The sequence below is a fragment of the Miscanthus floridulus genome, chromosome 1, assembly GCF_019320115.1.
Source record: "Miscanthus floridulus cultivar M001 chromosome 1, ASM1932011v1, whole genome shotgun sequence".
Lineage (NCBI taxonomy): Eukaryota > Viridiplantae > Streptophyta > Magnoliopsida > Poales > Poaceae > Miscanthus > Miscanthus floridulus.
This window is the reverse complement of record NC_089580.1, coordinates 19,306,986-19,331,277: the sequence shown is the minus strand read 5'-3', so window position 1 is coordinate 19,331,277 and position 24,292 is coordinate 19,306,986. Positions and strand designations below refer to the sequence as shown.

Here is a 24,292-nt window from a genome sequence, read left to right as displayed (position 1 = left end):
CCTCGGCTGTTCGATTGATGAAGCGTTAGTGCCGGGAATGGCGGGCGGTTCACGACGCATGCCGGTTTTCGGTGGATGGCGTGTCGCTCTCTTTTTCTCAGGGAATCGGGGCGGCGCGGCGCGGCGCGGCGTATGCATCTGCGCATGTGCAAAAAGGCGTCCGATCGGTTCGTCGGCGCGGCTGGCCACGGACTACGGTACGTTCCCGGGAGGATCGAACATGGCAAGGACGAGTATGTCCTGGTGCGCGCGTTGCTCAAACTGGCTGTTTTGCTTGGTGACAAAACAGCCGGTTGTCGTGCAGCCATCGAGCAATCATTCGCGCGTGTTTCGTTTTAATCATCGGTCACTTTGGAGTATTGACCAAAGATAATTTAGCTAAGGCCCTGTTTAGTTACCTCCCAAAATGTCAAATTTTCCAAGATTCTTCGTCACATCGAATCTTTGACGCATGCATGAAGTATTAAATATAAATAAAAAATAAAATTAATTACACAGTTTAGACGAAATTCACAAGACGAATCTTTTAAGCCTAATTAAACTATGATGGGATACTAATTGCCAAATAATAACGAAAACGCTACGGTGGCGTTTTGCCAATTTTTTTGGGCAACCAAACTGACCCTAAGCGCAACGGGCAAGGGAGAGAGTACAATTGCTTTTGTTACAAGAACAAAATAACTAAGCATATGTTTTTTGAGCATCGATTTGCTCACGCTGTCTGGGCTGCTGTGCATGCAGCTACAAATCTTCCTCAACCTTGTTGTAGTGTATCCAACATGTTCGAAAGTTGGTTACGGCGTTTAAGCGAGGACTTCATGCCGCTAGTCCTGTTGGGAGCTGGTGCCATTTATTGGTCGTTTTGGTTATATAGGAATGATATAATTTTTGAAACAAAAGGTGTTTCTTCTCACCTACATGTTACCTATACTACAGAGGCTGGCTTCCTAGAATTCGATTGTGGTGGTTTGTCTACAATTAGCGAATGTTGTCAAGTAATACTTTTCTTAGGCACTGGGTGACGATCTAGTCTGCAGATTAATTAGTACTAGTATGTTTGTACTTTCTTTAAAAGTTGCAGGTTGTGTGCATCCTGAAATGCAGAGTCCGGGAATGCTTTCAAGATGATTGTATCAACTCAACGTGATGAGAAACATAATAAAAGCTTCCTTTATCGAAAAAAGATATCACTACCGAGCATTTTTTTAATCATAGTACTGGTGCAGATATTTATATATGCACACACTCACTCATATAAACGCATAAATCTCGAGATTGACGAAGCCACGTATATACACCCACCCACCCTTACGAACGTAAGCACACACACATTTCCCCTATGAGCACCTTAAACCAACAGATCTTGAGCACATTCGAAATACTTCACCCGATCACCACCCTTTCCTATGAGCACCTTTGAAATAATGAGACTGAGCCGGTAGATCTCGAGATTGATGAAATACTGACACTGAGAAAGTCACCACAGATGTCTCACTATCGACGGGTACGTCAACAACCACTAAAAGAACAACGTCGACTACTACTGAAAGAATAACTCCGTTAAATCTAGAAAAATGCGAGCACATATGTCAAGTCAATGACTTGAACCCGGATAGACAAGTTTCACCACAAGGAACCCAACCAACTGAGTTCCACTCAATTCGTTCAACTATTTCTAATTGATTAACAGAAACTTATTGTTTAACACAATATTTGATCAAAGCTTAAAAACTGCAAGCGTTAATAATTATTACATTGTGTAGTTTAAAAATCATATAAGTTTATGTGTCAGTTTGTATTCAAACTACTTGCAAAATCTGTTATATTTGAAAGATAGTGGTCAAAGATATGCATCAAAGACTATGAAAAATCAAGTATGCTAGGCACACTGAATTATAGTCACATTGATACGACATGTCCCTCTTGGAGACGCAACATGTATTCAAAATTATTAAGCAGGATAAAGTGTCCACTGTCCACAAACAGTGAAGACGGATGATAGCAGAAAACACAAGGATGCAAACAGATAAAACACAATTAGCATGGAACGCTCAAATTGATTTTCCGTTTATCATCTTTTACTCCCATTTTGATATCCTTGCACTGAGCTGCTTTACAACTTTTGGTAGAATAATATGGCCAGCCAAACACTACCTTAGGCAACGCTGAAGAAATTAAATGGTAACTAACTCAGGCTTGTGGTTGTTAGACGTTCAGTGTTTCTGAAGCATGTCTCTGAACCAGTAGGCTGACGCCTTGGGGTGTCGTTCGAGCTTGGGCGTGCTGAAGTCGACGTAGACGATTCCGAACTTGGACGTGTAACCTGACTGCCACTCGAAGTTATCAAGGAGAGACCAAGCGAAGTAGCCAGCCACGTTTGCACCATCATCGATGGCTTTCTTCAGCTCAGTGAGGTAGCCTTTGTAGAATTGCACCCATGTGGTGTCGTACAAGTACTGCTCACGGGTCAAGTTTCCAGGTTGATCCATTCCTGGTAACATAGAAACAAGATTGGTATATGTATCCCTTGATATGCAACGCATTTCATGTGAAATGTTCAATGGTGAGATGTGAGACTGTACTAATGAGTACCGTTCTCAGTTATGAAAACTGTTGGATTTCCATACTTCTGCTTCAGATAGTTCACACAACCATACATCCCCGTTGGGACAATGTAAAGCCAATTTGAATTTGCCTGATATTGAAAAGCTAATCAGGATTTCACAAACTAGCAAGTTATTTCTTAATTCACCAGCACTGAGCCACTGATGGCGTGTAACGTGTACCATGTAGTACTCCCTCCATTCCAAATTATAAGTCATTTCAACTTTCTTGAAGAGTCAAAGTATCTTAAGTTTGACCAAAATTATAGAAAGAATTACAAAGATTTATTACATCACATATGTATACTATGAAAATATAATTAATGAAAAATCTAATGATACTTATTTGATATCATAAATGTTATTATTTTATTATATAAATTCGGTCAAACTTGAGATGTTTTGACTTTTCAAGAAAGTTGGAATGACTTATAATTTGGAATGGAGGAAGTACTAGTTTACTGGATGATGTTTGCAAATGCTGAAGTGAATAAGAACTACATACCTGTGGTCCAATTGGTTTGCCGTTCCGTTCTACTGCATAATTTAGGGGACGAATGCTCAGGTGAAAAATATCTAAATTTAGGTAAAACTTGGGTTTGAGGTAAGAACTCACAAGCATATTGAACCTGCCAATCAGCTGAGTAGCTAGTAGGCTTCTGCTGGAGCAATTTCTGGCCCTTGATGTAGCTAGCTGTGTATTGATTGATCCCAATGTAATCCGCTGAGCCCTTCACCAATTTAGCTTGCTCAGGAGTAAACTTGGGTAGCCTCTCTTTCACAATATCTTGCATCGTCTGTGGATAATGTCCATTTATTAATGGATCAACAAACCTGCATCAAATGCAATTATTGATGATATTAGAACTTGTACTTTCCTTACATGAAAACTCAGATCTTGACAAAGGATACTTGCATAGCTTACCAACCAACATGGAAATCCCTTGCTCTTTGAGCCGCTGCTTGGTCTTCAGTTGAGTTTGTGAGAGCTTCGTACCAATTGAAGTCCAGAACTATTCCAACCTTTCCTTTCTGAGCAGCCTACACTTCGAAAATTTTATTTTATCAGCAATTTAAACCCGAAAATGTTAATTATTACATATATAGCAAATTGGACAGGCTATAGCTATTGCATGCCTTTTGCGGTTTACATGACCAATTAGTTATGGAAGGAATCAGTTGCATTTTTTGAGTGAGGAATAGAATTGAAACATTATAAAGTATGTTGAGCATCGTTCCAAAGTATATAGACCCGCAACATTTCATTTCTTAAAATTTACTTTTGGACTGCACACTTCATGTAGTAAAATAAGATCAAATTTTGTACTGTACTCCAGATTACCTATTACTAACATAGCACTTCAAGAACAGATCTATAAGATTTTTTTGTTCAGGGTAATTCTATGAGATATTAAGTAGAACATACCTGATACTTATTACGGTATCTTGCCACTGCAGCAGCATGTGACAACAGAAAATTATGAGCGACGATATAAGGTTCCGTTGCTGAATTCCCACCAGCAGCACATTTGGTACACCTTTGAGGAGGAATCGACCCACCATCATAACCAAGTAGTGCTACTATCCTTGGCTCATTGAATGTAAACCAATGCTTTACACGATCGCCAAAAGACTTAAAACAGAAGTCGGCATAGTCTGTGAATAGTTCCCTACAAAACATTATATAGAAATGTAAATAAAATCTGTTTTTTCTTCCTGCTATTTTTTTTGAAATAAATTTTTCTTCCTGCTAAGACTTGTGATACGAGGGATATAGCATGTCACATTTTGCAAGGATAAAATAAATTAAACAGAGTGCTTCTATACATTGTGCAGTCTTCTTTTGGGAAAATATAGAAACACTTTCATATTCATAATTATCTATTTGTAGGGATTAGGACTCTAGGAGTCACATTTTAAGACTCAGTAACAAATCTCAGCACATGAACAGATAGAAATTAGACTGACTTACGCCATCTTGGGGTTTAACCACCCTCCATATTTGTTCTGAAGTGCAAGAGGAAGATCGGAGTGGTAAAGATTGGCGTATGGAGTAATGCCTGCTCAGTTTTCAAGGAGACATTCAAACATGAGCGAATGTGTGTTCCAACCGAAGCCTCGGATGTCGAATTTGCTCCAACTTGAGCTTGTACCTTTCTGAAGCAGGTAGTTTATCAAATTGTTGTAATAGGCAACACCTTCTGGATTGACTCTTCCCTCGCCATCTACATAAACCAAAGGTGTGTCACCGGTGTTAAACCTAAAAGAACTTGTGCTCCTAGACTACCATGCTAACTGCTAAGTACAACTGAACTCAGATATATGTACCTGGGAAGATCCTGGACCATGAGATTGAAAACCGGTAGGCATCAAAATTTAAACTTTTCATGAGGTCAACATCTTCCTGTAGCATGACAAAAGGACTAAGTACAAGGCTAATTAACAAACTTTCTTTTACTTCAAACTTCACCTGCAAGCATTTACTACATCTCATTTGTCATATAATAACTAGCAGTACCCTGTAGCGATGATATTGATCCACTGCGACGTCTGCAGTCTGATTCCCTACAATATTTCCTGTTGTTCGCAACACAAAACAGAGAATGTCAATGAAACAGGAAACTTCAATCGTTGCAGCAGACACAAGGTACCGCTCCCGAGTCTGCCGGGTCGAGTACAGAGAGGGCCATTTCGTACGCCTGCGTATCAGACTCTTGCAGCACACTACGCTAGTCGAAACCGAGCTTGCTAATGCTAGCGTAGGGATGGGGCAGCCGGGCGCAACTGAATCTGAGTGTAAGCGAGAGATGAAGGTGATTGCTACCGTACCTGGGGTGTGCACGAATGGGTCCCAGGTGGAGGGCCCCCGGCCGTTGGTGGACGCGGCGCCCTCGACCTGGTACGCCGACGTCGCCGTCCCGAACACGAAGCCCTTGGGGAACGACGCGCGGCTCAGCCCGCCCAGCCAGCTCGCTCCTCCCCCCGCCGCTGCACCTGGACTCGCGCCGCCGCACGCCACCAGCAGCGCGAGCAGCAGCGCCGCCCACAGGACAGCAACCATCTCTCCTCCCCTGCCGCACAGAGCAAGCAACTCTCACTCTGTTTGCCCACTAGCTCCGGACTCCTGGTAACGGTTGGGTGGCAGTAGCACTATTGCTCCTGCAGTCCTGCTAGCTAGGGTCGTCACCAGTCACCACTCCAGTCCCCCGACGCGGCATCTTTTTGATGTGAACTTGGCCGTGCACGCACCCGAGTTTCGACGAGATCCTCTCCCTGACTACGACGGGCCGACACGGCTGGTGAGGGTAGCGATTAACTTATCCGATCGCATGGCTCGTGCGCGTCTACTTTCCTTGGAGGCTTGGATTGTTTATGGGTCGTCGGGTTTCGGGAGGCATTTACGTATTTACTATTATTACGGAGGGTATTTTATACTATGTTATTGACAGTGACGAAGCCAGGAAAAAATTTAGGGGGGCTAAACAAAAGAATAGAGGTTTTTTTATCTTCTCTTAACCTTAGCCCCTCCTACCTAATACATATATGCATAAAATTTTAAGAGATGGCTTAGAGAAACTCCACGTGCTTAGGATGGGTAGGGGGGCTAGCCCCACCGCTGGATCCGTCCATGGTTATTGACACATGAGTCACTGATATGATACTTTTTATATCACTCACGTCATAATGATGACAAATATGTAAATAATCCCGGTTTTCGGTGAGCGGCGCGATCCTCTTCTTCCTTTTTTGATGAACCGGCGCGCCCCGTCGCGTGTGGTCTGCGGGCGTATCTCGCGGTGCGGGCTGTCTACAGTCTACTGTCTTGTTGACCGGTGAAACAGCACGTCGTGCGGTGCGGACGGACTTGAATTGGCTGGGATATCGAAGATTTCGCTGTGCTGCTACTGCAGGCTGCAGCTGCTAACTTCGGTGTACTCGTGCTGCCACATCGGAAGAACGTGGCCATGTGGGGAAGCGATCTGGACTCTTGTGTTTCCAGCGATCGCTGGATCAAGCACATTTGTTCGAAATCGAAATGGAACCGCAAGGTCACGGCCTCACGGGGCAGGTGGAAGCTCAGAAGCTGCGAGGAACCAGTAACCTATAGCAACTGAAGGATCACGAGCATGCTTCTGCGTGATTCTTTACCATTATATATCGCGTTCGAAGTGGACGTAGCTAACGTGCCGGCAAGCAGTGTCGCATCGCATGTCTATGGAGCTTCCGATACGGCATCAAAGGGTCATCAAATGATCCCACCGCTTCGGATAGGAATTTCCTTCGGATATGATATCCAGCCGTGCGTGCGAGCCATGATGGACCAGCAGCAACCTTTTATATGAAAAATGAAAACTCGGTACTCAGCTGCCAAAAAAGAACATCCACTAAACTGGTGGCCACCATGACAATCGACAACGGACTCTAATCAACGCAGATACACGGAATGAGGCAGCTCAGCTCAATCAACACACGAAAAACACTAAATATACGTTCAAAGCTGGCTCCTGAAAAATAAGCCCTCAATCATAGTCTCAGTCCTACAACAGGTCCCCCTCATCGATGCAACATGTCTTAAAAGCAACACGCTGCCATGCACTACAAAATTCACACTAGAAGAAAAAAAGTACTCCTTTCTAATTAAACCGAGGAAACCATGAAGACGGATGGAAGTAGAACACACAAGGAGACGAACAGAGAGACCAGCAGGGCAGCTCCATTCGAGGTGGCTGACGGCGAACCAGCTGGACGGGTGCCTGAACCGGTCTGCGGGGGTGGCGGGCTTGGAGCCCGTCCCCGAAAGCATGTCCTTGAACCAGTACGCCGAGTCCTTGGGGTACCGCTTCAGCGTCGTGAAGTCGACGTAGACGATGTAAAACGAAATAGGTTAATGAGGTTACCCGTTGGGATCCTCAGCTTCATGTTATATAGATGGAAACAGCCTCCACCGTGGCAGGTTAGAAGATCATGATTACAACAAACTGATCCCTAGAATTACTCATCTACTTCCTTGTATAACAACCTAAAGATATACATAGAATCTGGACTACCACTTCTAAGGTTGAGATTGTCCCTGAATTTTCTAAGCTTGAACACATGCAAAGCCTTGGTGAATCCATCAGCCACCTGGTCGCCAGTGTGTATGAACCGTATCTCCAGAAGTTTCTGTGCAACACGTTCTCGAACAAAATGAAAATCAATCTCGATATGTTTGGTCCTGGTATGGAAAATATGATTAGCAGATAAATATGTTGCGCCCAAATTATCACACCAGAGTCGCGCCTTGGCTGGATGTGGTATTCCCAATTCAGTAAGAAGTTTCTGCACCCATAACATTTCGGCTGTAGCATTTGCTAAAGCTTTGTATTCTGCTTCAGTGGAAGATCTCGAAACAGTGGGTTGCTTCCTGGCTGTCCAAGAGACCAAGTTATCACCAAGAAACACTGCAAAACCTCCTGTAGATCTTCTATCATCCACACAACCAGCCCAATCCGTGTCAGAAAATGCACTCACAAGTGTCGACTTGGACCTCCGAATACTAAGTCCGAGATTTACAGTTCCTCGAACATACCTCAGGATCCTCTTCACGGCGCTCCAATGTACAGTGGTCGGTGTGTGCAAGAATTGGCACACCTTGTTCACTGCAAAAGCTATATCTGGACGTGTCAATGTCAAGTACTGGAGGGCTCCAACCACACTGCGGTAGTTTGTTGCATCATCAGGTCCAAGTTTATCACCGGATTCCACACTTAACTTCTCAGTGGAGGACAAAGGGGTGTCAATAGCATTACAACGATGCATACCAGAGCGCTTTAAAATATCCATGGCATAGCGTTCTTGGGCGAGAGTCAAACCATTACTTCCCCGCTTGACTTCGATCCCCAAGAAGAAGTGAAGATCTCCAAGGTCCTTGAGAGCAAAATCAGCCTGCAGGTCGGCAAGCAAAGCACTGGTGGCCCGGGGAGATGAACTAGCAACAATAATATCGTCCACATACATGAGAACAAACAATCTGTTACCTCCCTTTCTATAATAGAACAGCGATGTATCAGCCTTGGAAGACACAAAACCGAGTTGTTGAAGCTTGCCACATAGTCTAGCATACCATGCCCGCGGTGCCTGTTTCAAACCATAAAGGGCCTTGTCCAATTTACAGACATAATCAGGCCTTTGAGGATCAATGTAACCAGGAGGTTGTTGCATATATACCTCTTCCTCGAGAACTCCATGCAGGAATGCATTCTGGACGTCAAGTTGCCGAAGTGACCATCCTTGTGACAATGCAACAGAGAGAACAATACGAATTGTAGCAGCTTTGACGACTGGACTGAAGGTATCTTCATAGTCTATCCCATATTGTTGCTTGTATCCTTTTGCAACCATACGTGCCTTGTAACGATCAACAGACCCGTCTGCTTTCCGTTTGACTTTGTAGACCCACTTACACCCAATTATGTTTTTGCCTCTTGGTGGAGGAACAAGATGCCATGTTCTATTTCGAAGGAGTGCCTAATGTTCAGTATCCATTGCCGAGACCCATTTATCATCCTGGAGTGCCTCAGAGACAGTAGAAGGTTCCTCAACAGTAGTGCTGGCAAGTTGACACCATCGAACTGTACCATCCGTGTACACTTTAGGCTTGCCGATGCCATGCTGCGATCTTGTAGTTGGGCGCTGCTGTTCCGGAAGGGAGGACGAGACCACAGACGGAGGTGCAGCATCCACGCTCGCACCGGATCCAGAGGCTGCATCAGCATCGGGTGCCGGTGCCGATATCTCAGGCCCACCACTGGGATCAGGATGCGCCGCACCCGGTGTGGCCTCAGACACGGTCAATCCATGTGCTGGTGTAGAGGATCCCGCTCTTGACGCCAGATCGCCCGGGAACAACGCGGTATGGAAGATCGTCTCCGATCTCGAGGTGGATGCACTGCCGATCGTCGGAAACTGGACGTGCGGATCATGATTTTGACCTGTGCTAGCAGCAACTCCAGAAGTATTAGGTGCATGAATAGGTAATGGAGAAGTCAGCACATGATCAGACATTTGGAGTTCCCCAATACCAGAGGGATTGATAAGGTTGTCAGGTAAAAGAAGAATTTCAGCGCGCAAACGAGCACCGGCATTTGGGTGAAGTGAGGCGAATGGAAACACATTTTCATCAAAGATAACATCTCTGGAGATATAGACTCGTCCTTCCCTGGGATCCAAACATTTGAACTCCTTATGTTGGTTGCTATACCCTAAGAAAACACACTGTTTAGACCGGAAGCCTAGCTTTCTAGCATTGTATGGACGTAGATGTGGCCAGCAGGCGCACCCAAAAGTGCGCAGAGATGTATAATCAGGGTGTTGTCCAAATAGACGAAAATAGGGAGTATCATTACTGATAACTCTAGACGGGAGCCAATTTATCAAGTAAACAGCTGTCAAGAATGCCTCATCCCAAAATTTGAGCGGCATGGAAGCATGCGCTAGGATTGTTAGGCCAATTTCAACTATGTGTCTATGTTTTCTTTCTGCGGAGCCATTCTGTTGATGGGCATGGGGACACGAAATGTGATGTGAAATGCCCATACGTTTAAAGAAAGGACTTAGAGCTTGGTATTCTCCTCCCCAATCGGTTTGGATAGAACGCATTTTTGTGTCAAATTGCCTTTCTACTAAGCTTTGGAAATCACGGAAGATTTGGAAGACTTCAGATTTTTTACGCGACAAATAAATCCAAACAAACTTGCTATAATCATCTATGAACGAAACATAGTAATTGTTGCGACCAACAGAATTCGGGGCAAGTCCCCATACATCACTGAAAACAAGATCAAAAGGACTAGATGAAATACTAGTTGATCTAGGATATGGCAACCGGTGACTTTTGCCTTGTTGACAGGCACCACAAACACTAGAATTATTGGACTCCTTGACACAGGGAAGCTGATGACGATGAAGAACTTGGTGAACTATGGCGGGTGCGGCATGGCCTAGACGATGGTGCCACATGGACGTTGTTGGCTTGACCGCACCTAACACCTCTTTATTTGGTGGCCTTACTGGGTAAAGGCCATGCTCACATCTGGCTTCGAGGATTGTTTTCCTCGTTGACTGTTCCTTGACAAGAAAACAATCAGGATGAAATTCTAAGAAAACATCATTGTCACGGGTAATACGATTAACAGAAAGCAGATTCTTGCTTGCAGATGGAACATGAAGGATGTGTTTGAGTTGGAGATTAGTGTTTGGGGAACTTAAAATGCCATGACCGATATGACTGATCTCCATACCTGAGCCACTGGCGGTGTGCACTTGCTCACCACCGTGGTATTTGTCGTGCACGGTGAGCTTGTCCAGCTCGCTGGTGATGTGGTCCGTGGCACCCGTATCCATATACCAGTTGGTGTCCACGCCGTAGGATGCAGTTGCCGATGACGCCGACTTCTGTGGAGGCGTGTACGATGCGTCAAAACGCTTGAAGCAGCCTATGGCAGTGTGACCTTCCTTGGTGCAGACTTGGCACTTGGCAGTAGACCCCCGGTTGGAAGGGTTGTTTGCGTTGGCCACCACCGCCACCACGACCTCCTCTGTTGCCGCGGCCGTAGCCTCCACGACCGTAACCTCCGGAGCCGCCACGGCCACCGCCACCGCTGCAGTTGCCACTGCCCCCACGATCTCCCCTCGACGCCATGTTGGCCGAGGACTGGTTCCCGCCGCCGCTACGCATCTCAAGACGCTGCTCGTGGCTGATGAGCTGGGTGTACAATTCGGCGACGGAGATAGGCTCCACACGTGCAGTCACAGCTGAGACGACAGGGTCAAAGTCGAGGTCGAGACCTGTAAGGATGTAGGAGACAAGCTCCTCATCCTCAAGTTTGCGTCCAGCCGATGCCATCTCATCTGCTAAGGTTTTCATCCTCCCAAAATATTCACTAATGGAATTTGTACCTTTCGTGGCCGTAGCCAAAGCCATGCGCGTGGAAATGACTCGCGCGCGGGAGAACGAGGAGAACATCTTCTCAAGCGCACGCCATGCGCCCGACGCGGTGACTTCCTGATTCACCTGCCCAAGGATCTCCTTGGACATGTTGGAGAGGAGGTAATTGAGGACCATCTGATCCTTCGCCACCCATGCATCATACTCCGGGTTGGGCTTGGGGGGTTCCTTCGAATCTTCCTTCCCCTTCTCCGGGACGAGGAAGGGAGACGGCGACTGCGCCTCTGGATGGATGTACCCGGCCAACTGATATCCTCTCAGGGCCGAGAGAACCTGAGCTTTCCACGAAGGAAAATTCGCTCGGGTGAGTTTTTCATTGGTTGGAAGAAAGGAGATGGGAAACATGGCAGCAGAAGGCAATGGGGATGAACTCGCAAACGCCATTGAAGAGCTCCATGTGGAAGATGGCTCTTGGTACCATGTAAAACGAAATAGGTTAATGAGGTTACCCCTTGGGATCCTCAGCTTCATGTTATATAGATGGAAACAACCTCCACCGTGGCAGGTTACAAGATCATGATTACAACAAACTAATCCCTAGAATTACTCATCTACTTCCTTGTATAACAACCTAAAGATATACATAGAATCTGGACTACCTATATCATCTAACAGACGATGCCGAACTTGGACGTGTAGCCCGACAGCCACTCGAAGTTGTCCAGGAGGGACCACGCGAAGTAGCCCACCACATTTGCGCCGTCGTCGATCCCTTTCTTCAGCTCCGTCAGGTAGTTCTTGTAGAAGTCAATCCGAACGGTGTCGTGCAGGTACTCCTCGCGTGTCAGGTTTCCGGGTTGATCCATCCCTGATATAATTATGTCCATTCATTCATGGCACAATGATTTGTCGATGCAATTCAAGGAGCATCATGGAAGGGAGTGCAAGCATTTCAGGTGAAGGAGACAGGTTATTTCGTGTTACCGTTTTCGGATATGATGATGGTTGGATTCTGGTACTTTTCCTTTATGTAGTTCACAACTCCATACATGCCCGATGAGACGATGTAAAGCCAAACTGAGTGCGCCTGCACAGCACAGGTACATTCATCATCAGAAATTTTCATGGTGTTTTGCACTTGTCAATCTTGTAACACCAACAGAATAAAGTAGAGGGTTCAAAGTAGTAAAAGGGAGAAGCTTATACCAGCTGTCCAATTTGCACGCCGTTTCTTTCAACTGCAAAGTTCAACATGGAAGGAAGAAGGCGATGATCTTCAGAAACTGTAGTGATACACACACAACCACATAGAACCAGAATCACAGGTTGGTAACTCACACTAATATTGAACGCCCCAGTCAGACGAGCAGCTTGGTGGTCCTTGCTGTGTAGTTTGTTCATTTGAAATGTAGTATGTTGTATATTGATTGATCCCGAAATAGTCCGATGAGCCCTTGACTAGCTTAGCCTGTTCAGGTGTGAAACTTGGTAGCCGATCTTTCACAATGTCCTGCATTATCTTTAGATATTGTCCATTTATTAATGGATCAAGAAACCTGAACCATGACCATTTGGTATGGTTAATATTGGTAACTGTGTTAAATAAGATACTGAAGTTTGTCGCATATTGCTGTTAAGATCTTACCAACCAATATGGAAGTCCCTGGCCCTTTGCGCTGCTGCTTGATCTTCAGTTGAGTTGGTAAGAGGTTCATACCAGTTGAAGTCTAGAACTATCCCGACCTTGCCTTTCTGAGTTGCCTATAGAGAAAAAAAAGTAACTTGTTCTGGATCATTTCCTCACAAAAGACTCAGGAAAATAATGGATCATTTTCGATCTTTTTCTTCTTCTTTTGGGTTGGGGAGTTTATAAATTACATCAATGATAAAAAATGCAGAATATGCTTTACATATTACAGTTGTTGCCACTAGATTGCTTAGGCACAAGAGTTTTTTTTTGTGTGTGTGAGTGTAAGATGCAATGTAGTACAGGATGGTCATTTTGGGTTCAATTTACTGAGGAAGTAGAAAAAAACTAATTTGAGAAACCCCGAATGTACCATGATGCATTTGTCAACAGTTAATCTCGTATGTTGTCATGTTGCTATCGACTGATGTATTTTTTCGAAAAAGGACCATCGCAGCATGTAAGCATTAAGAACACCCAATAATTAACACTTGCAGGTTTAGGTTACTTGCTGCATATATGCAAATTATACTACCATTGACACATTCAATGTCAGTGCACCAGTTTGTACATTTTGTCACAGACATGCATATTATCCTGGTACTAATACTTAAGTATTTGCAATAGTTCTTATTTATTTATTCTTCCCTTCCATTGAAAAATACCTGGTATTTATTGCGGTATCTTGCAACTGCAGTAGCATGAGATAAGAGAATGTTATGAACAACAATGTAAGGTTCTGTTGATGAGTTCCCACCGGCAGTGCATTGTGTGCACCGGTTAGGGGAGTTAATCCCTTTATCATAACCAAGGAATGCTACTATCCTTGGTTCATTTAATGTGAACCAGTTCTTGACTCGATCGCCAAAAGTCTTGAAACAAAAATCGGCATAGTCAGCGAATTTGTCCCTGCAGAACATCAGACTGTTCGGTTGGCTGGTTCATATCGTTGCTGGTTCGTGAAGAAGTACTGCTGGCTGGTTTGTGTGAGAGAAAAATACTGTTCCGGCTGAAAATTTACGATCGTTTACGACGAGCCACAGCCAAACGAACAGGCTGCATATATCCAGAAAAAGCCCTGCCTCAGTACAGATTATGATAAGACCAAATGAAATGTATATCTAAAAAGAACAATATCACTTCATAGTTCACACTTGTCCATGTGGGTGAAAATACTAAGCCATCATCAAATTGGCCTAGATATTGATGCAAAATTTCAAAATTAAACCACTATCCCACCTTCTAATAATTGCAACAGGATAAGTGGCAATTTTTCCAGTACAAGTTCATACAACAATGAAGCCTTGAGTCTCAACTATAAAGAAACTTGACCGGTTGGGGAAAGACCGCCCCCATGGCTATGCACTAAGAAGAAACCTCAGCAAAACTGGGCGAAAAAATCCTGTACCCCAGCCTCACCCTATAGCACCATAACCTGGGCCAGCAACCACTGCTACTACCCCAGGTAGGACTGCACCGTTACCACAAACCAGTGCCTAGCCACTATTTTTTTTTGGGAGGCAGAACCAATTTTTTTTTTTAAAGGCAGATCTGGTGCAGTGGTGAGAGCTGTCTCACTAAGTCATCAGGTCGTGGGTTCGAAGCAGCCTCTCCATAGGTTTTGCGGGAGAAAGGCTTGCCTCGGTTTATCCCTTCCTCAAACCTCACTCATGTGGGAGCCTCCGGCACTGAGTCTGCCCTAGAATGAGTTTTTTTGGAGCTGCAAGTTGGGCCAGCTGGCTGATGCTAATACTCGGTAACCAACCACCTCACTACTAGTGCGTTTGCTTCAGTCTCAACTATGTGTATACAATGTATCAAGTTCATATTGTACAAGACTCTTCACATATTTCAACATGAAGTAACAAAGACAAGAAGGCCGTTTCCCACTTACACAATTTTTGGGCCTAGCCTTGGTACTTTTTCTGAAGTGCAAGCGGAAGATCATAGTGGTTAAGGTTGGCATAAGGAGTAAGACCTGCTCAGTTTTGAAGGGAACATTCAGAGAGGAACATAATGTTTCTGTAAAATCTTCAACTGGACTTTCGTGTCTGAATCATTACCTTGCTTAATCATGTAGTCTATAAGATTGTTGTAATACTGTACTCCTTCATTAACTTTCCCTTCGCCACCTGGAGGCACATCAATGGATCTAATAAACTACTGGTGACTCATACAACTCAATAGTGAGCATGCATGGTGTTAGTAGAGTTATGCACCTGGAAAGATCCTGGACCAGGAGATTGAAAACCGGTATGCATCAAAATTTAGGCTTTTCATGAGATCAACATCTTCCTGTACAAGGATAAAGAAGCCAAATATCAGACTAAAAGAAATAGTTCCTAATTTCTAAATGAAGAATTAATTCTTGGCGTGAGATGTTTCTTAACAGCTCTCTCGAGATTTCCGAAAATCATATACTCTAAGGCAGTTTGCTATGCAACAAGCCTAGTTTATGCCAAATCAACTTTTAGCTTTGCTCAGAGGCCAACACTATTTTAAGATTGTTTGTTCCCAGATTTGAGTTCACCTGGGACACTCTTTTGTTTCTTGCACATTTGTTCATGTTAGAATAAAAAATGATTGCTACTACATAAATGAAAGCATCTTCATGGCCAGTAAAATAACAATCATGCTCTGATCCATCAATCAACGGAAAGATTAAGCAATAAATTTAAAACAGATGGGGGATTCCCTGTGTGCCATTAAAAAAGATCGCAATGCCCTGTGTGTCCCTGAAAAAGTTCAGCGGTCTTCAACGCCACTGCTCTAACTTTTTTGTGCCCTCCATGCCACTGCCGTTAGTTTAGGCTCTAACGCCGTCAAACTGCAGGTGTGAAAAGTCAAAAATATCCTTAAGTTTAAATATATCATTAATTTTTTTTAACATCTTAACGACTTCAAATGAAAAAACTCAAAATTAAAAAGTTGTAGATCTCGTCGAGATCTATAATTTTCATATAAAAATTATTTTCATTTAATTCCACAAAAAAAGATATGATTTTTCTAAGATATATTAATCATATCAAATCATATTTTTTATGGAATTAAATGAAGATAATTTTTATATGAAAATTATAGATCTCGACGAGATCTACAACTTTCTAGTTTTGAGTTTTTTCATTTGAAGTCGTTAAGATGCTCAAAAAAATTAATGACATATTTACCCTTAAGGATATTTTTGACATTTCACACCTGCACTTTGACGGCGCTAGAGCCCAAACTGACGGCAGTGGCATGGAAGACACAAAAAAGTTAGAGTAGTGACGCTGAAGATCGCTGAACTTTTTCAAAAACACACCGGACATTACGATTTTTTTTAATGGTACACAAGACATTCCCCCTTTCTTTTTGCCACCTGGCCTAGCGGGTTGCGAGCTTGGCGAGCGAGAACGAGGAGAGCTGATCTGCGGCATCTACCTGTCTGCCTAGCCTGTTCGGTTGGCTGGTTCGTATCGTTGCAGCCTGATCAGCTGGGGGCGGCTGGCTGGGCTAGCTGGCCAGCCCTCTCACATAAACACTGTTCATGTGAACCAGTACTTCTCTCTCACGTAAACGAACCAGCAACTGTACCCACCAGCCAACGATGCTCGGCGCGCTGCTGATGATTGGAGCGGGAGGCGTGCCGCGTGCGTCGCGGAGGGTTTATGGCGGCAGCTCAGGCCTGTCGGCGTGGCCGCGGGGTAGCCGGGTAGGTGCTATCTGGGTTGGTGGTCCACTGGTCCGTGGAGGCGTGGACCCCACACCAGCGTGGCGGTCGCACACTTCGCGGCCCGCGGTTCACGGCTATGTCCTCGGCTCTGTGAGCAGTGATGCACGGTAGCGTCGTACCGTGCCGGGCGGTCTTGCTAGCCATCACTCACAAGGACCGAACGAACAATCCGTGAGCTGTGACGCACTACAGAACGTACCGTAGTGGATCTGTGCTGCTCCGCACTCAGCAGTAAACGAAGAAACGCAACGGTGTTCACCAGGACCAGGAGCAGTGGAGCACTGAGACGCATGTCTGCTATAGTGCTAATGGTCAACGGTGAAACATTTGAAGCGAGTGTCGTCCTCATTTTTTGAAGGGATAAACCAGACTAGATTCAGTCTGAACAGGTCGAGCAGATGAATGACTCGACTTCGTCAAGCCGATGCTTGCAGCTTGCGTGTGATGTGGTTTCAACCGGGCGGCACATGCGTGTTCCCAGCTTTCCCCCTCCTACAGATTACAGGGTGGGATCGAGCTGGTTAACACCTGAACCCCTTTAAATCATCCTTCATACACATAATAAAATACAGGCACGTATCAACACCAAGTGGCACAAATTTTGCTAGCAAGCTTTGCAACAATGCCTTACATACATATAGTTACATGTCAGCGCTGCGACGTCGACGACAAGCTGAAGCTCCGTGTGACCCGACGTCGTTACCTGCCGGCGGACAGTTCGATGGCGTCCTGGTTGTAGACGGAGTCCTCGCCCCAGTCGAACCGCAGCTGCATCCGCTCGTAGTCCTGCCTCCTCGTCACCTCCACCTGCTGCCACTCCTCCCACCGCTCGGCGAGGCCCTCACCTTCCAGCATCCGGACCACCTCGGACATGGAAGGGCGGTCCTCGGGCGAAGCCTGCGTGCAGAGCAGCGCGATCTGGATCATCATCTCCACCTCCTGCCCGTTGTAATTGTTGTTCAGGTTGCGGTCAACGATGGCGTCGAGATGCCCTTCCCTTTGCAGCTTCTTGACCTACAAATTTTGCAGCAAGGTCACAAGTGTTTTGCGAAGAGAAATTTCATGCGATGTGTATGCTTGCATCAAAAAACTGCAAGCTCTTCGTGCACAGAAGCAGTTCAGACAACAGCTACGAGGGATCAGTTGTAGAAGACATAGGAATCGGCTTACATGATCAAGTAACAACACATCATCTTCTTCCTCCAGACGTGAAAAGTCGATGGCACGCTGACCAGTAACTAGCTCGAGAAGCATTATGCCATAACCAAAAACATCGGTTCTCTCGGATGACTTCCCAGTGGACAAATACTCGGGGGCAATGTGACCCATGGTTCCACGAACCTGAGTAGTCACGGATGTCTTCTGTACATCCACCAGCTTGGCCAAGCCGAAATCACCAACAACTGGTTCAAAACCTTCATCAAGCAAGACATTGGCAGCCTTGACGTCACGATGTATAATCTTAGGATTGCAGTGTTCGTGCAAATACTCCAGTCCACGAGCTGTGCCTAAAGCCACTCGCTTCCTTGCAGACCAATCTAATATTGGCTCCCCAGGTTTAAATTCTGAATCGTTGACATGATAAGCACGTATTAGATGACGACGTATTACAGCAAAATCATCACTATGAAAGGGAAATAGTATAGAAGTGGTGAAAGATTTGTTTGTTAAAAATAAAAAGTGGCAAAGTTTTCCACTCATTGGATGTATATCCAGTGAAATATAAATTAATGCAACTAGCTATCCATACATGGTAACATGGTGTAGCTATGATGTAATGTGCTAGAAATAGTAGACTATGACCTGTTCAATCAGCAAAATGGAACAGTTCTGATACCAAAGAGGTTCCTACTGAAAAACACTTTACATATCCTCAACAAAAAGATGCAAATCTCTGCTAAGTGCTAACCCACTCTGTAGGTTAACTGGATGACAAATCTCAAGCATTACTAGGTGACAAATTGCTGTACGCACTCTGTAGACCAGATCTCACCTACCTGGTAAATTTAGATCATTTTAACACCGTATTACAAACCAATCGTGCAGAATTACATCTAACTTAGAGCATATGAAACATGAATTTTCAACAAAGAGTTACCTAAAGGGGCAACTGAACTCACTATGCTAGCTTCTAAATACATAAGTTGCATAATCTATAAGCACACTCATGGTCTAGGTAACTTCATAGAGTAGTAACAGTGCAGAACTAAATGCAATGAAACAAGTGATTAGCTAGTTAAGACTTAAAAAAGAGAGTACCTCGCAGACGGTAGGCCACACTAAGATTCTGCATGAAAGGATAAACAAGTAGGCGCTCTGTTTGTGTTGTGCAGAAACCAATCAATCTTAAAAGATTCCGGTGAACTGCAACACTGATCAGCTCAACCTCACGCAAGAAAGCAGCCTCTCCACCAGGACTCTCATAATCAGTTAAGCGTTTTACAGCAATCTTAGTGCCATCTGGAAGTGCTCCTTTATATACTTTCCCAAAACCCCCTTGTCCAAGAACATTTTTCTCACTGAAATTATCAGTTGCAAGTTGCAATTCTCGCCATGCAAATCTTTTCAACTGGCCAAATGCAATTCTACGATCATCCTCACCTGGGGAGCATAAATTATCCATTCAGTTAGTTCAATGCAAATCTTTTGAAATGTGGAATTTGAAAGATTGGCAGTGTCTTAGGAACACATCTAAATATGCTAGTTTCTAGTGTGCCATCATCAGTGTTAAACTGGTACAGTAAGCAGAATATGCCACTCCAAAGACGTACACTGGCATACATAGGCCAGTTCTGGAAACCATGGTTTTAATTAATCATTATACCTAATTCTACTTGAGCTTATTTTTTTATTTCTTTAGAGAGAACTTAGTTTCAGTGCTCTACATATCAGCTTTAACTTATTGGTTTCATTTCTTTGTTTAATACGTGATGAAATTATGCGGATTGCAGTATTTTTTTTAGCTAATGAACAAGTTTAGCTGCAGCAAGGTGATGATATAAAGTGCAGCTTATTCACTACCTGATACATCCACAAATACTTCACGAAGATGGTTTTTCCTCCTTCCATTACAGATAATGAATATAGCCCCTATGATTAGAAGCCCCATCAGACCTCCAACTGTTCCAAGCACAATGCCTATTGTCGAACCACGGGATGAACCTATAAAAAAGCGACAATATTATCAGATGCTTCTAATTATTTGACAAACGTCCAATAGGGAGTCTGTCCCCTGTGCTATTTGACAAATGTACAATAAAGAACACAAAAATGCATGGCCTGTTACCTTGGTAAGACATATTTGAGGCACAAGGATGGAGGAAGTTTGCTCCACAGGTCAAGTTATTACCTGAAAAACTGTGAAGTAAATAAACCTTTGTTAGCTCTCAAAATTAGCACGCATGGACGCCACATAAATTTTATAATGATCACTTATTCCACAGTACTTGTAACGTGCAACTTGAAACAGCTGGGGAGGTATTTGACCAGTGAGTTTATTGTAAGCCAGCCGACTGCCATCATATGAAGAAAAAAGTTGGTATAAGACAAGAATTTAAGTCTTGTGAGAAAAACTATCATTTGAGTGCTAAAACCTTACATGTCTGTCAAGCTTGAGATGCTTGCTAGCGTATCAGGAATAGAGCCATTGAGATTGTTTTGACTTAGTATCCTTGTTAAGAAACAGAAACAGAAAACAGGAATGTCAAGTCATTGAATGTCCATAAAACAAATGAATAAGGATTCTAGTACATACAGAAGCTGGAGCTTTGAAAGCCTGCCAAGAGAAGACGGTATTGGCCCAACCAACAGGTTGTCTTCCAAATCTAAGCTTGTCAACCGAGAGAGGTTGCCAAACTGCTCTGGTATGACACCAGTGATGTTGTTACCAGGCAATGACCTGCAGTATCATACATTACATTGATCAACAAAACAGGGAATTCATGGCGACATGATATAACAACAAAGCCATTATTTCATCTAGCAAGCCAAAAAAAAACACACTAATACTTAGTTACTTTTAGATGCTAATTAGTTTGCAAAGAATCGTAAGCACAGTAGTCAGTAGCTATTACATCACAGCCACTACCTAAAATATTTAGGTGCATCATCAATCTAGAAGAGTGCACTTACAGAACATTTAAATACTCCAGATCTCCGATTCTTGGTGACAGAACTCCAGTAAACCCCATAGAAGCCAATGTTCTGCAGGAGGGTATCAGGAAGGTAAACTCAGAAAAAATGGAGATCCTATCATATAGATATAGCTCAATGATGAGTTTAGCACACCAACATATTGCAGGTTGAACTGCAACCGCATCAAAGTTAATAATTACATGCTAAAGTAAATGCCTCTCAACTGATATTTGGAGCTGTTAGAGACCTTAAGAGCTTATCGTAATGAATGTAGGAAATGTAATACCAAATAAATTTAGCTCTGAGCTAAGTGATCTATTCGTCAACTAATCGAAGTACAAAAGTTAAAAATAAGAGTGCAGAGAAACAGAATGCTGCAACTTACACTTGCACAACATTGTTGTTATTGTCACAAATAACAGAATTCCAAGTGCAAGGGTTAACTTGATTTTGGTTCCAGTCAGAAAGCTGATTGCCAGTAGCATTTAGTTTCAGCTTCATATCATACAAAGCATCACCTACGTTAACAAAAGATTCTTTGTTACTTGCAAGAGCTTGAAAATTATGTGTTGATAGTGAAAGTGAACTAAAAAAGTGAAATACACATATGATAGGCATGTGAGTAACCTTGAGGATCAGATGCTGAGAATGGGAGCAGAGATGCTATAACTAGAATAATGTTGAGCAGCTCCATTTTTCTTCTATTATTACTGTAGCATCAGAGGAGTTCCTTGGAAAGCTTGCCTGACCAGAAAACATGCAGAAACTGATCATGTTAGTGGTCCGTGCCTTATCTGGTTAATCAACAAAATCAGTTCATAGTGGAATACAGAGCACACAATAAACGAAGAAGTAAGGCACAGACATGGCAAGTTGTCAAATACAAATGTTGTGTGCACTTGTTTGAACTGAAAGAAAATTAGTATCCACATCTGATCAGCATATCATGGAAAATGGAACAAGTTGTGCAGAAATGCAAGTGTTGTCTTGAACTCAGACCAGAGCATACATTTGTTTAAGAAATTAGCCAAAACAGATTCTATATCAGTAAAAGAAGCATAGTTTATTTCTAAATAAGATACTAGTACAGCACAAAAAAGAAATATGCATCCATTTCAGGTACTGACCAAGAGAAGCCCCACCCCCCCTCAGTTCCCCCAGTCTAACCCAACCAACCAGTTAGCTAGCCCTGAGGTGGTCCCAAAATCTCTGGAGTCAACCCTGAATTCCCAATTTTCAACATATTAGAGCCCGAATTTTGATACTAAGGCACGGGCATAGAAAGATGCCAAAATGATATTGGAAAAGTTAATTTCATGAGAACCCCATGTATTCATCTCAATCCACATGTGTTGAGATGGATTGGAGTGGAATAAAACTAATTTCCATTCCAATCCGCTCCAACACATGTGGATTGGAGTGGATATACATGCATGGCTTAAAAGAATTAATCAGAATCGAATTGAACGTTTCCAGATACTAGTGCATAGAATCCCAGCCAAAGCAAGCAAGCGCGCACACACAGAGAGGCAGAGAGCTAGCTCAATTCGGGAGAAACAAGGGAAGCGAGTTAAAAGTGGGCAAGAGCTCCAATTACTTTATTAGCGATTCGTTACAGAGCTGAGAGCTTCGAGAACGACGGAGCGAGAAAACACTCACACGCAGAGAGAAACCAGGGCTCACTCGCCCGCCCGCGCCGCGGCTCCGTCCGCGACCGCGAGATTCGGCGGTTCACGCCGCCTGCCGCATCATCATCTTCTGCTCTGCTCCACCTCCACCACCACCGCGGCCGCCGCGCGTGTGAAGGCGTAGGTGGTGGACGACTCGGCCGGTTGACTCCAGGCGCCGGAATTGACCCCTGATGCTGTTCCGAAACGGGAGCCCATCGCTTTTTTGGCAGGCGCGCGCGATTAGGCAGGTAGCAGTCTAGGTCTAGCACTCCAGTAACTGTGTGGGGTGGGTGGGTGGATCTTTCGAACCTCCCTTTCTCGAGTCCCTTCGGATAAGGTGGAATTGGACTTTGGCGGATGCTGCTGCGATCGCTTGCTTCTTCTTCTTCTTCTCTTTTTTTTTTCTCTTTTGCTGATGACGCGTCTGTCCGGCTTCACGGATTGGCCGAACGGGCGAGACGAGGCGGACGCCATCACGGCTTCGGTGCACGGACTGCTGTCCGCGTGTAGTTTTCGGTCCGGTTCGCCTAGCTGAATTTTTTCAAAAACTGTTTGAAAAATACCGTCTGGCTGAATTATTGTGAATCGAATATAGGGTAAGTCGACGGGTTCGTTCGGCGCATAACCTTTTTGTCTGGTCTGTATACTCTCTTTCATGCTGCCAAGCGGGTGATGATAAGATCACGTCCAATAAAACTTGGGCTATAAGACTATCTTCAACAACACAGCCTAAACATAAAATATGTAGTTCACAGTGTTTTGTTACCAAAAACATGTTCCAACCGATGACCTAAACTGACGACGCATTTTGCGTCCAAGCCGATCCGAAATGCAAATAAACGTCTCAACGGAGAGACGACGCAAATCTCATCCGTCGTCCGCAGGTTGCTGTCCACACAAATAGCTGTCGCTCTCATCCATCATCATCAGCCAAACAAAGAAAAAAAAAGAACACACCATTCCCCATCCTCTTAGTCCTCTCTCTCCGTCCCGACGCGGCGGCAGAATCGGCGGTGGCGCCTCCCGCGGTCCGTTCGTTCTGCGCCCTCTTGTCCTCTCGCGCTTGCTTCGCTTTCTTCTTCGTCTCCCGCCCGCTCTGCTGCTGCGTCTCTCCCGTGCTGCCGCCTTCTGTGCGTGCCTCGCCGTCGCTCGCTGGTCGTCGGTGCGCTGCTAACTGCTCTGCGCGTCCGGCCGCCGTTGTACCTTCTCTGCTCCCTCTTCCCTCCTCTTCTGCTTAAGCCCACGGTGTTTCTTGCCTCTGTCCACTCCCTATGTCGGCCTTTCCTCAGCGCCTCGCTGAATCTCGCGTCGGAGCTCGCAGCTCGGTGACCGGCCGCGGGGAAGACGAAGACGGAGGAGCAAGCGGCACCGGACGGATGGAGGAAACTGCGAGTCTTGTTTTGGGTTCGTTGTTGGAGAACGAAGGTTTCGGGTCCGTAACTTTTTTCCCGTACGTGACTAAAATCCTGAATAGATCTCATGTTTACACTCTCATCGTTGGAGACGGTCTAAGCAAGTCAATACGAGACAAGTTTACATTCCAGTTCATATAATAACTAG

General features: G+C 44.4%; 2 protein-coding genes, 1 non-coding gene and 1 pseudogene across 4 annotated transcripts; all 4 read right to left on the bottom strand.

Moving 5' to 3' along the window:
• Positions 1–1,908: 1,908 nt before the first annotated feature.
• Positions 1,909–5,767, bottom strand: LOC136474989 (beta-glucosidase 7-like). Its single transcript, XM_066472551.1, has 11 exons — positions 5,433–5,767; positions 5,122–5,180; positions 4,932–5,007; positions 4,757–4,828; positions 4,576–4,663; positions 4,030–4,273; positions 3,529–3,644; positions 3,220–3,437; positions 3,109–3,140; positions 2,593–2,695; positions 1,909–2,491 (listed from the first exon to the last, which is right to left on the bottom strand). The coding sequence occupies exons 1-11, from the start codon at positions 5,662–5,664 to the stop codon at positions 2,214–2,216; spliced, it is 1,518 nt and encodes a 505-aa protein (XP_066328648.1). The 5' UTR covers positions 5,665–5,767; the 3' UTR covers positions 1,909–2,213.
• Positions 5,768–7,241: 1,474 nt separating this feature from the next.
• LOC136452897 (beta-glucosidase 8-like) lies at positions 7,242–17,220 on the bottom strand (annotated as a pseudogene).
• LOC136512204 (small nucleolar RNA Z247) lies at positions 11,331–11,469 on the bottom strand. The gene has a single exon (XR_010773005.1). It is a non-coding gene; the product is annotated as a small nucleolar RNA Z247 (small nucleolar RNA).
• Positions 17,221–17,324: 104 nt separating the features above from the next.
• Positions 17,325–23,061, bottom strand: LOC136451278 (LRR receptor kinase SERK2-like). 2 transcript variants are annotated; one of them, XM_066452082.1, is made up of 12 exons: positions 22,660–23,061; positions 21,690–21,806; positions 21,448–21,580; positions 21,060–21,131; positions 20,683–20,826; positions 20,527–20,598; positions 20,375–20,440; positions 20,215–20,285; positions 19,950–20,090; positions 19,188–19,529; positions 18,099–18,493; positions 17,325–17,942 (listed from the first exon to the last, which is right to left on the bottom strand). In XM_066452082.1, exons 2-12 carry the CDS (start codon positions 21,754–21,756, stop codon positions 17,628–17,630), a joined length of 1,818 nt encoding a protein of 605 aa, XP_066308179.1. In that variant the 5' UTR covers positions 21,757–21,806; positions 22,660–23,061; the 3' UTR covers positions 17,325–17,627. The 2 variants fall into 2 exon arrangements, with proteins under 2 accessions (XP_066308179.1, XP_066308117.1); XM_066452020.1 differs by having other exon boundaries at positions 22,722–23,061.
• Between the last annotated feature and the right edge of the window lie 1,231 nt (positions 23,062–24,292).